This window comes from Parasteatoda tepidariorum, chromosome 2 (assembly GCF_982258835.1).
Source record: "Parasteatoda tepidariorum strain Cologne lab strain chromosome 2, Ptep-v5.0, whole genome shotgun sequence".
Lineage (NCBI taxonomy): Eukaryota > Metazoa > Arthropoda > Arachnida > Araneae > Theridiidae > Parasteatoda > Parasteatoda tepidariorum.
This window is the reverse complement of record NC_141756.1, coordinates 22,871,186-22,886,970: the sequence shown is the minus strand read 5'-3', so window position 1 is coordinate 22,886,970 and position 15,785 is coordinate 22,871,186. Positions and strand designations below refer to the sequence as shown.

At 26.2% G+C, this 15,785-nt stretch overlaps 1 protein-coding gene across 4 annotated transcripts; it reads right to left on the bottom strand.

The window, feature by feature from the left end:
• Positions 1 to 1,061: 1,061 nt before the first annotated feature.
• On the bottom strand, positions 1,062 to 15,719 carry LOC107457575 (uncharacterized). Of its 4 annotated transcripts, none has more exons than XM_016075768.4 (10): positions 15,401 to 15,593; positions 14,381 to 14,459; positions 13,172 to 13,223; positions 12,529 to 12,638; positions 12,391 to 12,436; positions 8,759 to 10,242; positions 7,178 to 7,238; positions 4,839 to 4,944; positions 3,417 to 3,564; positions 1,062 to 1,768 (listed from the first exon to the last, which is right to left on the bottom strand). In XM_016075768.4, the coding sequence occupies exons 2-10, from the start codon at positions 14,457 to 14,459 to the stop codon at positions 1,710 to 1,712; spliced, it is 2,145 nt and encodes a 714-aa protein (XP_015931254.3). In that variant the 5' UTR covers positions 15,401 to 15,593; the 3' UTR covers positions 1,062 to 1,709. The 4 variants fall into 4 exon arrangements, with proteins under 4 accessions (XP_015931254.3, XP_015931253.3, XP_071033355.2 ...); XM_016075767.4 differs by having other exon boundaries at positions 1,067 to 1,768; positions 15,398 to 15,719; XM_071177254.2 differs by having other exon boundaries at positions 1,067 to 1,768; positions 8,765 to 10,242; positions 15,398 to 15,682.
• Between the last annotated feature and the right edge of the window lie 66 nt (positions 15,720 to 15,785).

Below are 15,785 nucleotides of genomic sequence, written 5' to 3'. Positions count from 1 at the left end.
ATTTTGAAATTTATACTTCAAAATAAATACATGTACAGATTTTTAAAACCATCTAAAGAGGGGGATGTAGCGATAAGCATTTTTTCTTGTTTGCTTTCTTTTATCTCACTTTCCCATCCCCAAACAAACTAAGCAGATGTTTCCAACCCAGACAGATGATGCATCTGTAAGGTGTCAGTGGGATCAATATGCATTTTCTGTCAGAGGGAATGAGTATTTATTCATTATTGGTCAAAGGGTTGGACACTAATATGTGTTGATAAGGCCCTCATTTCAACTCCTTTTTGCCTCAGTTCAGCTAAAAAAATTCTGCAAACAAGTGTCTCAACTTTAACTATGGAGAGCAGTAAACGAAAAACGTTCTCCGTTGATGATAAAATGGACATAATCAGAAAAATTGAAAATGGATGCAATCAAGCTGATATTTATATGTAATATATACAAATACAAATCTGCAGTTTGTAACATATGGAAAAATAGCCAATTAATAATATCTGCTCATGAAAAAAATTTAGATGGCAGAAAAAAGTTGAGAAAAGCAGATCGCAAGGATGTTGAAGAAGCATTACTGAAGTGGTTTGCCAATCGAAGAAGTCGCTATCTTCCAGTATCTGGACAAATGTCGAGGAATTTGCTAAGTGATTTTATGAGACTACTTTTATGTGCTCGAATGGAAGGTTAGACAGGTTTACAAAGCGGAATAACAGAAATTCAGAAAAAATTATTTGAGAATCGGGAAGTGTTTCCATATCTGATGTTGAGGATTGCTCATCAGCTAAAGATTACTAATTTTTTTTGTACGCAAGAAGAAGAGTAATGAAAAATAAGACATTTTTTTGCTACGACATAATACTTTTCAGTCATTTATTTCAATAATGTGTAATAAAAGGGAGCAGTTTGGGAACCATTAGTTAAATTGCCTGCGTAACGGATATAGTGAACTCCCGGTTATAGTGAACCAAAATTTCAGTCCCTTGAAGGTTCACTATAGCGGGGTTTGACTGTAGTAGTTTTTGTAGTTTTCAGAAAAAATTACATTTTTAAAAACACAACTATAAGACTTAAAAAGTAGAAAATTTTTTCAAAAATTTATTTTCTGTCAGTCAAAAATTACTACAGTTTTTGACAATTTTTAAATGATCCTATTATTAGAAAACATAATTTGGTCAGAGGATGTAACTACATATTTCTGTTCAGTACACACTAACAGTATTTATACATTAATATACAGGTTTAATGAATTACAATGCAGTAGTAACAAATAATATACTAAGAAAACAACAATGTATATGAAAATAAACAAATACAAATTAAACATATTTTACTGTACATAAAAATACCTTTTAGAAATGTTATCTAACACTTACTTATCACTATAACTATTTCATAACATCACAGTTTTGATAATTATGAAGGAAAAAAAATTAATAAATAAATAAATGCAAAAAAAAAAAAACTTTTCTTCTAAAATCTTGTAAAAATTCTACAATCTTGTAATAACTTTTCACATATAATTGTGATAAATAAATACGAAAAATGATTTGCATCATGTTAATTCTATTCTATGAGAACATTAAATGCCAATATTTATGAAACAAATAAATCATCACATGATTTAAACATAACTAGGAATACATTACAAAACATTTGTACAAAATAAATTACAATTACTGATACAGTAATCTAAGTCTCTGATAGGAGTCGACTATCTACAAGGGTCTCCTACGATGAGTCTTCAGTGTTACTTTTTGAGTTGTATTTAAATAGCCTTAAAAGACAGAAAATAAGACAATTATCTATTAATGAATATTTAGTTCCATAAGGAAGAAAATTAAGTGTGAAACTTGGGTGCAAATGAAGAAAACTGCATTTCTTATAATCGAACGTTAATTATCTTGATTATACGTTAATTATCTAGAACATAATAGTTAACTAATCTTGTAAATTACAGTAGTTATTGACCACGGTTAATATCGAACTTGATAAAGTTGCAATAATTGGTAAATACGATAGAATTTAATAGACAAATAATTATTTAATTAGAATTGGAATTATAAAATAAATTCCAAAGCCTTAATGAAAAGAAAACAAAAAACCCTTCTATGATAAAACACATACAAAGCTCAAGGACATCAGTAAAAATAAGTACAACTTGAAGATAAAATAAGAGGAGAAATAACTAATTTCTTTGATGCTAATTCAAAATAATATATTTTTCAAATTTCTCTTTCTTTTCTTTGTATTTTTAAGAGATATCATGAATAAAAATTATCTCTCAATTGAAAATGTAGCAGCTATAATACCTAATTTAAAGCATAAAAAAATAAATATTTATATACTTGAAAATGAGGATTTTTTCAAAATTTTAACTATAACAACTAAAATTATTTAAGAAAAATTTTAAACAAAAAAAAGCTTTTTTTCTTGGAGTAACACAGTTCTGTATGAAACTCATAATGTAAATTGATTTGCTAAAAAAATAAAATAAAAAATATCAATCTTTTTTTAATATAAATCTTAATATTAAACACTTGCAAATATTCAATAAAACTTGTAATTTGGAACTACTCTCTAAGCCAGTGATTCAAATATATTTTTTTACAAGACGCAGAATTTAATATCCCTGCCAGAACAATTTCAATATCCTTTTATGCTAATTTAAAGAAAAGAAAAAAAAAAAAAAAAAAAAACAATTTCTAACAAAAATATAACATTTAAAAAAAGACAATAAAATTGAAAATTTTCATATTATGTCCCCTTGTCAAAAATCTACACCCTTTAGATTTTAGTGTAAAAGCGTGGGAACCAAAATTATTTCTTTAAAGCATTAAAATAAGTAATGAATGGGTCATATTCCAATAATAATTTATACCACAATTTCATACTCAATAAATAAAAAAGAAAATTTATAAATTATTTAATATAATGAACTACATTATTTAGAATATGCTAAAGTTCTATTAGCATATAACTCTGTGTAATAAAGTTATGTATGTAACTAGATACATAGTAGTATATTTAATACATTCCACCAGTAAAATGGCAATCATTGTTTGTCAATGGTTTTTAATACCATATAGCACAATAGCAAGTTATATTTATCACATGACTTAAGTTAATATTGAATATGATAATAAATTATAATTTCTAGTGTACTGACCCTGATAACACTCATTCAGTATGTTTTTAAAATGTTTTTCTTTAAAAAAAAAAAAAATGAAGTGGTTATTTCATGCAAAATTTATCTTAATTAAATCTAACTAGAAAGAATGAAGTAAGAATTTAGGTTTTGTTACAAATCTTATTATTTAAAAATAATAATAAAACGCAACTGTATAAGAAATTTATGACCAAATACACTTTTCAATTATTAATGCAAATTGTAAAAATAAATATCAAATTAAATATTTATTTACCTCTTGCCTTACATTCCTGTGTGTCAGGAAATTCCAGTTCCCAAAAATGTTCTGGAGTAGATGGGGGAACAAATTTTCCCCTGTGACGAGAACATTTCTGCATTCTTTGTTTCTTTTCTTCATCTGAGAGACCTAAATCTGTGTAGTACTGGAAAAGTAATTAATTTTCAATATTTCTAACAAAATATATTTCAAACAAATCTTTCTACAGATATAGTAAGAAAGTTCAATATAGTTATATATATATAAAACCTCAAGTCTGATAAAATAAGAAAATAATAATAATTTAAATAGGGGTCTACAAAAGTTCTAATTTTATAGGAGCAAACATGAAATGGCTTCTATGGAACAAATATTAAGTAGCAAGTGAGCATTTAAATTTTATAGCATTACAAAAAGATACTTATAATTACTAATTTAATAATATCTAAAATAAACAAAGTTGTCAGAAATATGGTATACTATTCTACAAGCTAAAATGAAATTTTATATTTGTAATGTATTTATATATGCCTTTTATTTTTAGAAGAGAAGTAATCTTAAAAAATAGATTTCTATTCAGATTTTCAAAATTATCGTATTTCAGGAAGAGAAAAATTAAGTTTAAATTTACAAAGTATTAGATGCTAGCTATGATTTTTCTGGTACTATGACAACCAAAATTTTTAGACTTCTAATAGTAAATAATTTTCAAATTATGTTCTTTTGATAAATTTAAAAATAAAATAAAATAACTAAATAAAAATGTTTCAGAAAAAATTACGATGATATAGCATTTAGATAGTTTTATAAATGCATTTAAGAATATTTCAAAGATCAAAAGTTCAATAAAAATACCTATTTTAGCCTGTTTAAAAGCAAAATAGGTTTCAAAAATATAATTAAAAAATATGTAAAAACCTGTTATAAAACTCAAAATTTCTTATTGTTGAAAGAACAAGTTTATAGTTTTGAATTACAAATTTACATACAAATTTTATATAGACATTAAAAATATCAGTCAGTAAAAAATATCAATAAAATATTTTCCTTCCATTAATGGTTTTTTATAAAAATTCTATGATAAAGGTTAAACTTAAACATAATAAAGTAAAAAGAAGTTTTGCCTCAAATAAAATTCTTTAACTTGAAATGTATATAATTTGCTTTTCTTAAATACGATTTCTAAACCAGATGGATCTAGTTTCTGAAAAATGTGAATGCGCATTTCAAAGATTTAACTACTCCTGAACTACTGAGGTTTGCTTTTAGTTATTAAAATTTAAAAAAAAAATTTCTAGAAATTAAGGAAGCACAGTTCAGCTTTTATATATAAAGTTATACTTTGGAAAAAATTTATCAGAAAAAAAACTATAAAATAAAATTTCGACATCATGTAAATAAAAATAAAATTACAAAACATTTTTAAGAAAAGAATCTTACATTTTCACACTCTTTGCAATCAAAGCCAAGTAGCTGTTTTCTCTCAGATTTTTTTCTAACTGTTTCTTCTTTATACTTATAATCAGGTTCAGGCTTTTTGGGCAACCTGAAAAATTTATTAAATAAATAAAATTAAAATACAGGATGAGAATTTAAACATATCTTTTTATCAAGGCAATGAAATCTTGTGTTTTATTACATTACTTATAAGAAAAATGTTTTTTTATAAAAAGCATTACTTTTTTATACGAAAAAAAAACATTTTATAGTTGCAGGTTATACTTCTGTTCATTTAAATTTGGTGGAAAAGCAATCTTTGTGCCACATAATAGAAAAGCATATAAGACATAAAAAGATATTAAAAAAGCATCTCTTCTTCTTCTTCTTCCTTATCCCCAAAATTAGCAGGGCTAAACTATGTCCATGAAATTCATCACCCGGAGGAAGTCGGCCACCATAAGTGTGTTATTAAGAATGTCCCTTTTGTCCAGACCTAGACAGTCCAGTATATGTTGGGGGGAAGCCTGCATGTTGTGGCACCTGGGGCAGTTAGGGTAGATTTTAATACTACCCTCAAAAGAAAGGGACTTAAGGTGGCCGCTGATAAGCCTGGTAAGTGCAGTCTGGTCCTTGCGGTTGCACCGAATGTTGAGTGCACCTCCTGGACTGGTGCTCTGGTACCAGTGATGTTTGGGGGGTACGAGCCAGGAAGCGAGGTCTTCTTTTTTCTTTTTTGATGCCAGCTCCATGAAGGTGAGGGAATTTGGACTTATCAGATTTTCTTTCGTCCCCTCCTTAGCCAGAGTGTCGGCAATGTCATTGCCCAGAACCCCAACGTGAGAAGGGATCCATTGGAGGTGGACTTCACGCAATCGTGAGAGGATTTTAATTTTTTGTAGGATTGAAGCACCTGTTTTGTCTCTCACCTTCCTCCAATGCGTTAAGTATTGTATGGAGCTGAGGCTGTCAGAGAGGATCCAGATGTTATTTTGATCCTGTAGTGTTAGAAGAGAATCCAGGGCAGTATCAATAGCAATGAGTTCACTTCTAAACACCGAGCAGAAATCAGGATTCCTTTTTTAAAAAAAGCATAAATAACGCATACAATGATGTAGTGTAGATACTAAAAAAAGAGCTCTTTTTTTTTCATCATTAGTACTAAAAAAGTAGATAAGGGATAATAAAATAAAAATAAGCCTTATAAAATAAAAAAAATACTACAAAAAAAGCAATAAATATAAGTTTTATGCAATTCAAATTTGAAAAAACGATAGTTATAAAGTCTTTTAAAACTATAATCAATTAAAAAACACTTAGAAAGTATTATGCTAATATGACAAGAAATTTCACGATATTAAATAAATCAGCCGCTGATTGTAAATCAAATAAAATATACTTTTTGGAATCAACAAATTTAGGAAACGTTTAAGAACATTGAAATTTTAAATTTGACAAACAATTTCCCCAAATCATTAAAAAAGAAAAAAAAATGAGCATAGTGTTGCGTGTCTAAAATTTTAATGAGAGTTGAAAGTGTATAATTTTATGACAATAGAACCATTACAAAGTGTTTAAGATTAATGGTCAAAATATTGTAATTATCTATGAATTAAATAGAAAATAACACAAAAAAAGTATTAAAAAAAAATCAGTAAAGTGTCTAATGTGGAGCTCAAACTTAAATTAAGTAGGGTATTTCTCCCCCTTTAAATTATGGGGTTATTAAGTGGTTAAGGAAAATATTCCAATAGATAGTATATAAATTTGGTAAGAAATTTTCCAAGATTAAAGAAATTATAAAAAATACTACGTCTTGTATGCAACTCAAGTTTAAATATAGCAGAATTTTTACTTAGTTATTTTAAGATTAAAAAATAACAAAGAAAGTAGTATTTTAATGGTACATAGATTTAACCAAACACTCTCATGACCAGATATTTCACTATAAAAAAGAAATGTACATAACTCATACAAACTAGAATAACTTAATAAATAACTTTTTTTTTCTTAATTTCAAAAAATAGAAAAAACTATCTTTCCTTCTTTCTTTTTGATTTTAATGAACTACGTACACAATTGGGTGGAATTCTAAAAAATTATTCTAACACCAAAAATTTTGCAAAAAGTTGTAGAGACTTACTACACATTATCTTAGACCAAGTCTTAAAGTATACGGTTGAATGTTTACTGCATATAGTCAACATTTTCCAAATAGATTTTTATTTTACCTAATTTTGTACTGAACTTAAATAATTAAATGAGTTTAATGAAGCTTAAATAAATCTTTCACATTGTATTCTATGTTTCTGATATCTTGTATCTTCTGATATCTTGTATACCTGTCAAAACTATTTCCAAGGAGACCAACCTCAATATGTTTGCTATTTAAGTCATCTTTACCTAAAAATAAAGAATTATAAGTAATATGTAATAAAACACAAATAATGTTTTTTTACCATTGTTGTAAAAAGATTAGCGATAAATAATCAAAAAAAATAACTAACAAACATAAAATGTACAAAAAAAAATTATATAAAAATAAGCTTTTTTTAATATTGACAGAAATTATAAATCAAAATGTTATCAAGTAACGATTATGTTATGAGTCACAGTGATTCACTGGTTAAGACACTGAGCTGCCTTTGTGAAGGACTGAGGTTCAATCTTCAGTAGCAGACAGAGCAATGGGTACCAACTTGTCTGGGAGCTAAAGACAGCATTATGCACAATAGTGATCAAATTACCAATGATATACTGTTAGGCACAAGATTGTGGAACCTTAATCTAAATGATCCCTTAGACCCATGATGGCTGTAGATGGAGTATTAATTCTTTTCTATGATTAGTATGCTATGCATAAAATTTTTTTACTTTATTTTGAACTCTTACTTTAGTTTAAAAAATGTGAGACTGATACATAAAAATTTGATAGAGCTTTGTATTTATGATACTTTAAACGGATTATATGAGGATTTGGCTTAAAACCAGATCATTTACAGTTAGAAACTTAACAGAAAAGACAAAAATCATCACCAAGCTTTATAGCTTAATTTAAATTATTATTCCTGGAAATAATGAAGGTCTACCATTATTTCAATACAGTTTTCATCATCACAATATTTTGATCTTGACTTAGATTCGATAAATAGTTTGTAACAGTTTGGTTATAGCAAAACTTATAAATAAAAACAATCAAACATAAAAAAACAACATATTTATAGTCAGTTCAAGCAATCCAATTGTCACATGGTTTTCTTTAATTAGTTTATTATTATTATTTTAATTTGAACAAATACCCATGACTCATTAAAATGTGAGGCAAATCTAACAAAATAATTTCAAGTAAGGAAATTAAAACATTCTAAGTCTTTTACTTTCCAATTTAAGCATAACTAAATAATGTAATTGAAAAAATACAAGGATCAATCTAGGATATTTACTATAATTCTAATTTCTGTTAATTTGAAAGTAATTTAAATTTTAGTGAAAAAGTATAAATTCATCCAAAAAACCGTTTTTTAAATGTAATTAAATAATCATATAAAACAGTCAACAATAGTTTAAGTTTCAAAAAGTTAATAAGAAGTTATGTATAATGCTAAGTACCTTTATTTCGAAATATTTTTAAAATTTGAAAACCATAAATTCTGTAACATTTCTAATTGAAAGTTATCCATTAGCAGTGCATTAATTTTTTTCTTTTTCTATTTAATAGAAATTTTTAAAAAAGGAACATTTTTGGGAAGGTAAAAAGGAAAGACTATCTTTTTACCGATTTCTTATTTGTATGGAACAACGGATTAATTTTAACAGATAAGAGTTTTGATTTTAAGGTGGTTTCGATAAATTATAGTAAATTCAATCTGCAGTATTTCCTGACAATATAAACTAACTGAAAACGCCTATAAAAAAAGTTTTACCTTTACCGTGCTTTGAAGTAGAAGATTTTTGCTCTATAATCATCTCAGAAGAGCTATCAGAATCAAAACTATCCGAGTCATCTTTTACAATCATTATACTATTTGGAAATGCTTTGCCACCTTTTGGTTTAGTTGAAGCTATACTATTCGATGATATGATTTCATACTCATAATTGTCTGGTATGCAAGTAGCATCAAAATCAACAGTTTTACTGGAACTGCTCGGAGCCGGAACACCTCGAGAAACAGTTAGTGAGTCTTTGGCAAAATCTTTAACCTTTTCATCTACTTCTACACATACGATGTCAGATTCTTGATTTTCACCAGTAGTCGATTTTGGTTGAAAAATGCTTCTGGATAGTTTTGTTTGGCGATAGGTAGGTTTTTTGAAATTAGGAGGAAGGGTGTCTAGCTGCATTTTAAACCTAGATGTTGACTTAATCGGGCGGGGGTTGGAAGATTTTCTTGCAAGCTTTTTTTTATCACATGATGTCCAGGTTCCTCCTTCGCTGTTTGATTTCCTGTTTGAAGAGAGAATTTGAAAATCATTTATATCTTCTGCCATTGTCGGATGATTATTAATTATTTTTGAATTTGTTTTTTCTTTTATTGGTTGCAAAGAGGAAGCAACTGTTGCTTGAAAAGAATCCTCTTTAGGAATGGCACTTATAGAAGAACTGTTTTTATTCATTTTTGGATTATAATGAATTATTTTAGCATTTATTTTTTCTTTAAGTGGTAACAATGATGGAGAAACTGTTACCTTAAAAGAATCATCTTTAGTATTGTCACTTACAGAAGAACAGTTCCTGTCAGTAGCATTTCCTGGTTCGTCTACAAAATCATCTTCAACCACTTTACAAATTTTAATATCTAAAACAGGGGTATTGATTTTTTTACTGTTATTGGAAATATCAGCACCATTTTTCAAGTTTCTTTGCTTGGGACTGGTAGTTACATTTGCTAGCTTCGTGACAGGTGTGCAATCGTCATTTCCAGATGACTTCAATTTTTTATTTCCAAATGAGTTTTTCACTTCATTTTCCTTGTTTGACTTATCGTTATTTAAATCTGAATCATCTTCACTCAATCTTTTTCTTCTTTCCTTATTTTCAGAATTTTTATCAGTATCTGGCATATTTGTTTCAAGAAGTTCTTTTTTACCAGTGCTTATACACTCATGCGTTTTATCACCAAGTTTTTTCTGACTTTCCTTGTCTTCACAACCAAAATCCATTGTGTTCGGCACTAAAATCAAAGAATCAGGATTCAAAGTAGAATACTCTTGATACACATTTTTCTGAAGAGGCTCAGTGAACTCCAGGGAATCTTGGTTTTCGTCAGCATTCATAGTCATTAAATTTTTCAGAAAATGTATTTTTGAGTTTGTTGACAAGTCTATTTTTTTAACAGGAGCTACATTTATGCTGGGGTCAACAGTTGGACCATCAACAATTTCTTGTAAAATTGTCAACTTTTTTTCCCTACAAAAAAAAAAAAAAAAAAAAACTTAAAAAAAGTAACAATAAAAACTATCTGTAAACTAGCTATAAGTAACTATAAATAGAAGTAAATAAATCTCAGAAAAGTAACATAATATTTAAAAGCAACAAACTTAAAATTTTAAAGTAAATACATTTTAAATAGCAATAAATAGTTTTAAATACAGAAGTCCTTCATTACTGGAATCCTATGCTTGCTGTTAAAGGAGATATGATACATTAAAATGTGTGATGTACAGTAATTGAAAAAAAAGTACTTTTATTGTTGCTTGTTACCTATGCAACTATAGAGAAAAAAACATAAATTGCTCTCTATTGGATAAGAAATGAATAATACAAGGTTCTAAATTACCATTTTTACAATTAAGAATAAGCCAACTATTCAATATGATGCATCAGAACAAGAGGTTTTACAAAAGTAAATGACCTAATAGTAGGATAAGTTTTTGACGAAGATAATAACAGCAGCAACATTTTTATTGCTGTTTCTTCCTTATGCACTCATTTTTTTTTTTTTTTTTAAGACAGGGTAGGAATTTTGTTTTTTTGCATTAGAAAATAATGGTAAATGTTTTTCAATCACCATTCCAACAATTAAATCAACTATTATCAATTATTCAGCAAGATGCACTGGAATGTGTGAGGTAGAAATTATTGTTCAACACAAATATTTTGATTTATATGCAATGGCACAAAAAAAGGAAGAAAAAAGTAAGAAACTGACCTAATAGTTTTTTTTTTATTAAATTTCAATAGATAAAGTTAAATAAAACTTTTTCACTCATTTAAAACATTTTTTGTAAACATTAAAAAAAAAGTTATACAATAATTTTATTATAAAACTTAAAAGTTTCAGAAAATTTAAAATATAACTCTTACATTTCAATTAAATTTTAATATTAATTTATTTTTGAATTGTACACTAAAAAATGAAGCTAATAACATTCAGCTTATTACACTTCAATAATTTTTGTTTCGTAAAAACTTTTTTGGGAAAATTGAGTAAACTTTATTTTAAGTTTTCCATTTTTTACAAAAATTTTTTTCCTTACTAAATAAACATATTCGGAACAAAATCTTTAAGACAAATAGATACCTTTATAAAGAGCTTTTTCAACTGCACATACTAATTTAAAAAATTTTATTCACTAGATATAAATTTAAATACTAAGGGATATAATAAAAATGTTAAAGTAGCAATACAATTTTTATTAAATACACATTGTTTTGATTGACTAAAACCTTATCTAGTATGAGGAACAAGATATTTCAGGGAGATCATAATAATGAAAATTTTAATAAAAAAGAGGTTTTTTAGCTCCAATAGATTTTGATACTTTAAGTTTGATTATTACATAAAAAATAATTGTTGGAACTTTTGTCTTTCTAAAAAAGATTACTATAATGAAATGCTCAATACTTGCAGTTTTACCGGGATACTACTGAATAAAGTTAAAATTTTGTTTTTTATTTATCCCTCTTGTGGTGCACAGAGCATTTTTTCTTGAAAAACAATGTTATATTTAATGAAAAAAAAGTACACCTATCTGAAGAATAGAACATCAGACTATCTTTAAATTACTCTAAATGGAAATAAATAAATTTTTAAAAACAATCTTTTCTTTTAACACCCAGTACAGTAGAGAACCGATTATCCGTAACGATCGGGACCATCGCAATTCCGGATAACTGATTTTTCTGGTTTTCTGAATCGCTACAAAATGCCGTTTTTTTAATGTTTATAAAATGAAACTAAAAATTATTTTGAAATAGTTTTAGAAATAATAAAAAATGATAAATAATAATACACTTAAGTTTAAATAAGGAAAGAAATTATGAAATAAAAATTATATACAGGCTTATATATGTTATTAATAACATATATAAGCTATTTGTGCTTATGTGAGATTCGTCTACAAACGGCTTCTGATCCGTCCTCTAAATCAGTTCTTTCGTCAACTCGATACGCCGTACGCTCTAAATAACAAAATGGGCTTAAAATCTTGCAGGAAAAAAATTTTTTTTTTAATGGAAGAAAATTAATTTCCAGTTCCGAATTTCATCCCTGTTATCGGGTTTTCTGATTTCCGGATAAGAGGTTCTGCACTGAACAAAAAAAAAAAAACTTACTCTGATGTTTTATTTTCTGTTGTGTTGAAGTTAGACAACTTTTGCCCTATATAAAAATTAGAAATATTTACGATATTTTATTAAATGTGAGCAAGTTTTTGATACAACTAATTCATTAAACATAACCAAATATCTCACCAAGATTTTCAAACATTTTTGACTGTTCAAATAAAGCAGCTTTGCAACTACTGAAGGCTTCTTCAAGCTCAATACATCGTTTACACTCAGATTCATAATTCTTTAATTTCCTGTAAAAGAAAGAAAATTTAACACTTATTTCTTTTCACTCTTCTTTTTTTTCATTTTTGAAGAAGAAATTCTTGATAGGTGGGAGCATAATACATATCTGAACTTTAAGTTCTTCTAACAATTAATTTTAAATTTAATACATAGTAATAAACTTTTATTCAAGTGAATAACTATTTTTGAGCTACGTCTTTTTATTTTCCGACCATCAGTTAGTAGTTTACTTAATATAGAATAAAAATAAATTTCGAACCCTGATTTTAATAAATTAATAATAAAGCAAATGTTTTTTCATCTCCTTATTAAATTACTTAGAAAAGATTAAAATAATTTATTTTAAATGATTTAAATAGTTTATTCAAACTTTAAATTTGAGACATCATTTTATGTTAGTTACTAAATTGTTAGAAAATTAAAATAACTTTTCCAGTGTAATTGGTGTGTTAAATTGAGATTAACTGTCAGCGGAATTAGTTTTAAAATTAAAACATTTCAGCAAATTTCACTCAACATTTACATTAAGCATAATACTCACGTTGTAGCTTCTTGTAAATTTCTCTTTAGCTCTTCAATTTCATCTTCAAGACCTTTAAATAAATCAGCAACTTAAGTGAAACAGCACTTTTATTCATCTCTTAAAGATCATTGGACAACAATCATTTGTTTCATTTTTGCAGTTATGGTAAAGGAACAATTCATCAGCAATTAAACAAATAAACATAAAAAAGCAATTTTAAAATTCTAAAGTTATAATAAAAAATATCTTTTCACATTTCTGCTAAATCTTTTCGGCAAAAAATACTTAGCTTAAATAATATAAAATAGCAACTAATAATCTATAATTTTCTAATTAAAAACAAAAAAATATTTAAAAAAAAAGAGGTTTGTGGATAGAGTTACAATGAGCAAAATTGATAAGTTTAAGTTACATTCAAACAAAATTGGAAATTAAATCTGTATAAATAGTAATGTATTAAGTAATTCCATATTGATTCAATCAATGATAAAAAAAAAATTTAGGTCAACATTTCAATTAAATCACTTTTAGCATGTTTGTTAAACATGTTTTGAACATGAAAAATACCCTGTTTCAGAGTGTTTGCGTCGTTTCAGAATAAATATTTTCGAAATTTTGAAAATTAACAAAATTTTTACAGCATTATAATTTTTAAACAGCTGAAATTTGAGAATTTGAACTAAATTTTGTTCCGTTTCTAATGGCATTTCATAAAGTATATAACATGCTTAATAAATTTGAAAAGTAATTCTTTTTTTTAAAATTAAATTAAAATTTCATAAAATTTAAAATCAAAACTTTTGTTTTTCTGAAATTGTTTTTTATTTAACCTCTTTATAAGCAACGTCTGAGACAAATTTTAATTTTGCCCTCCTATGAGATCATAAAGGGAAAAAAAAAATTCTGGTTAAACAATGACACAAATTATTTAGTAGCATAAATACACCACTTTTTGATGAAAATTGCTAAATGTATAAATTTTATCAGCATAATGAAATAACATAATCTATGAAAATTGCAGTAAGATTTGACAGCAGAGTAAGACTAATCAAACAACAAGTTTTGTTAAATTGACCTAAAATTAGAGATGGATTTTAGTTTCCCTTTCTTATATTACTTTTTCCCAAATTTGCAAGAAGTAAATAAACTATCTAAAAAATTATTTAAAAAAAAACTATTTAAGTAAAATATCAACAAGTACAAAATTTTAATAAAAATTACACTTACATTTTATTTTAGATGTATGGATACCATAAACTTGCTTTAATAAAACTTTCATAGAGCATACTTCTGGTTCTGGATGCATCTGAAAGAGATTAGTTGCAACAGTTATTACCTACTTGAAGTTTCACAAATAAGCAGAAAATTGAAAATTACTACCTTACATTTATCAATATTTAACATATGAAAGAGAACTTTCTGCAATTAATTTAAAATAAAAGAAGCTTATTTTATTTTTAATTGAATTTAAATCAATGAAAATTCTTCTAATTTGTCTGATAAACTAAAAGAGGTCTTTAAAAAATATTAATAGAGGCACGCATACCTCATTCTTCTAACTAATGTATAATTTTCGAAACTTGAAACTCTTATACAAGTAAAACAATGTATGATTAAATTCAATCCTCACTAATTTTCATTCCAGTAATTTTTTCATGTTAAATCATTACATTATTTTGTATAAACACATATAATTGACAAAAAAAAACAAACTTCATACTGTCAAATTTTTTTTATTTAATGTGAAATTGTTTAGAAGAAACAATAAAAATCCCATAATGAATAGAATTTTTACTTGAAAAACAACAACTAGCCACTTCTAGAAAAGGTGTAATATTAAAAAGTACACTGGTGAAGAATTAATAAGTGACTTCTTTGACCTGTTTAAAATAATTACTGAAACTTAAAACTTTTATTTAAACTGTTTTTAACCCAAAACAATAAAATACTTATTGCCTTTGCTTAGTAAGATAATATGTCACTTGATTTTTCTTTTATTTCACTTTTTCTAATGCTTATTTATTATGCTTGGCTTCCTTGATTCCAAGTCTTGGCAACAATGGCCAAGTCTAATATATTATAATAAATATATACAAATAATGTGTTTTTCTTTTTGTCCTTATTGAGCTATACATATAGATATATATATATATATAACTAAATTTTAGGTAACTTTTTTTAACAACTATAGGTACAGCTAATTTGTGTTATCTAACTACTTATCTGTTTAAAATATCTACTTACAACCTTTTATTCCGAAGAATAAATTGAATTTCGAAGTGTCCCGTTTGAATGAATTAATTATCATTAATTGGTAGCTCAAAAGAGCAAAATAATGCTACAAATAACGCTATCTTGATATTTTAGATTTGATATTTGACCTTATAAAAACAAATATAAACATTACAGATTATCCAAAGAGCTTTCGAAAGAACCGCTTAATATTAACGGTTACAATCAAAACTACATTATTATTAAAATTTAATTATTATTTCTTTTATTTGAAACAAAAATTTTTTCTTCCATTTTAGTCAGAAGGAAATTAATCAACACTTCATTAGTTTCTACTTTTTCTTTTTTTCTTTAATCATCTGGAAAAAAGTGTTTTACCAAAAAATGTATCGATATAAAA

Excerpts from the sequence above, each read along its gene's own strand:
- LOC107457575 (XM_016075767.4), bottom strand. The coding sequence starts at position 14,459 with ATGCATCCAGAACCAGAAGTATGCTCTATGAAAGTTTTATTAAAGCAA. Across the intron at positions 13,224-14,380 it reads CCATACATCTAAAATAAAAT|GTCTTGAAGATGAAATTGAA; the intron begins GTAAGTGTAATT and ends ATTTATTTAAAG. Across the intron at positions 10,243-12,390 it reads ACAGAAAATAAAACATCAGA|GGAAAAAAAGTTGACAATTT; the intron begins GTAAGTTTTTTT and ends TTTTTTTTGTAG.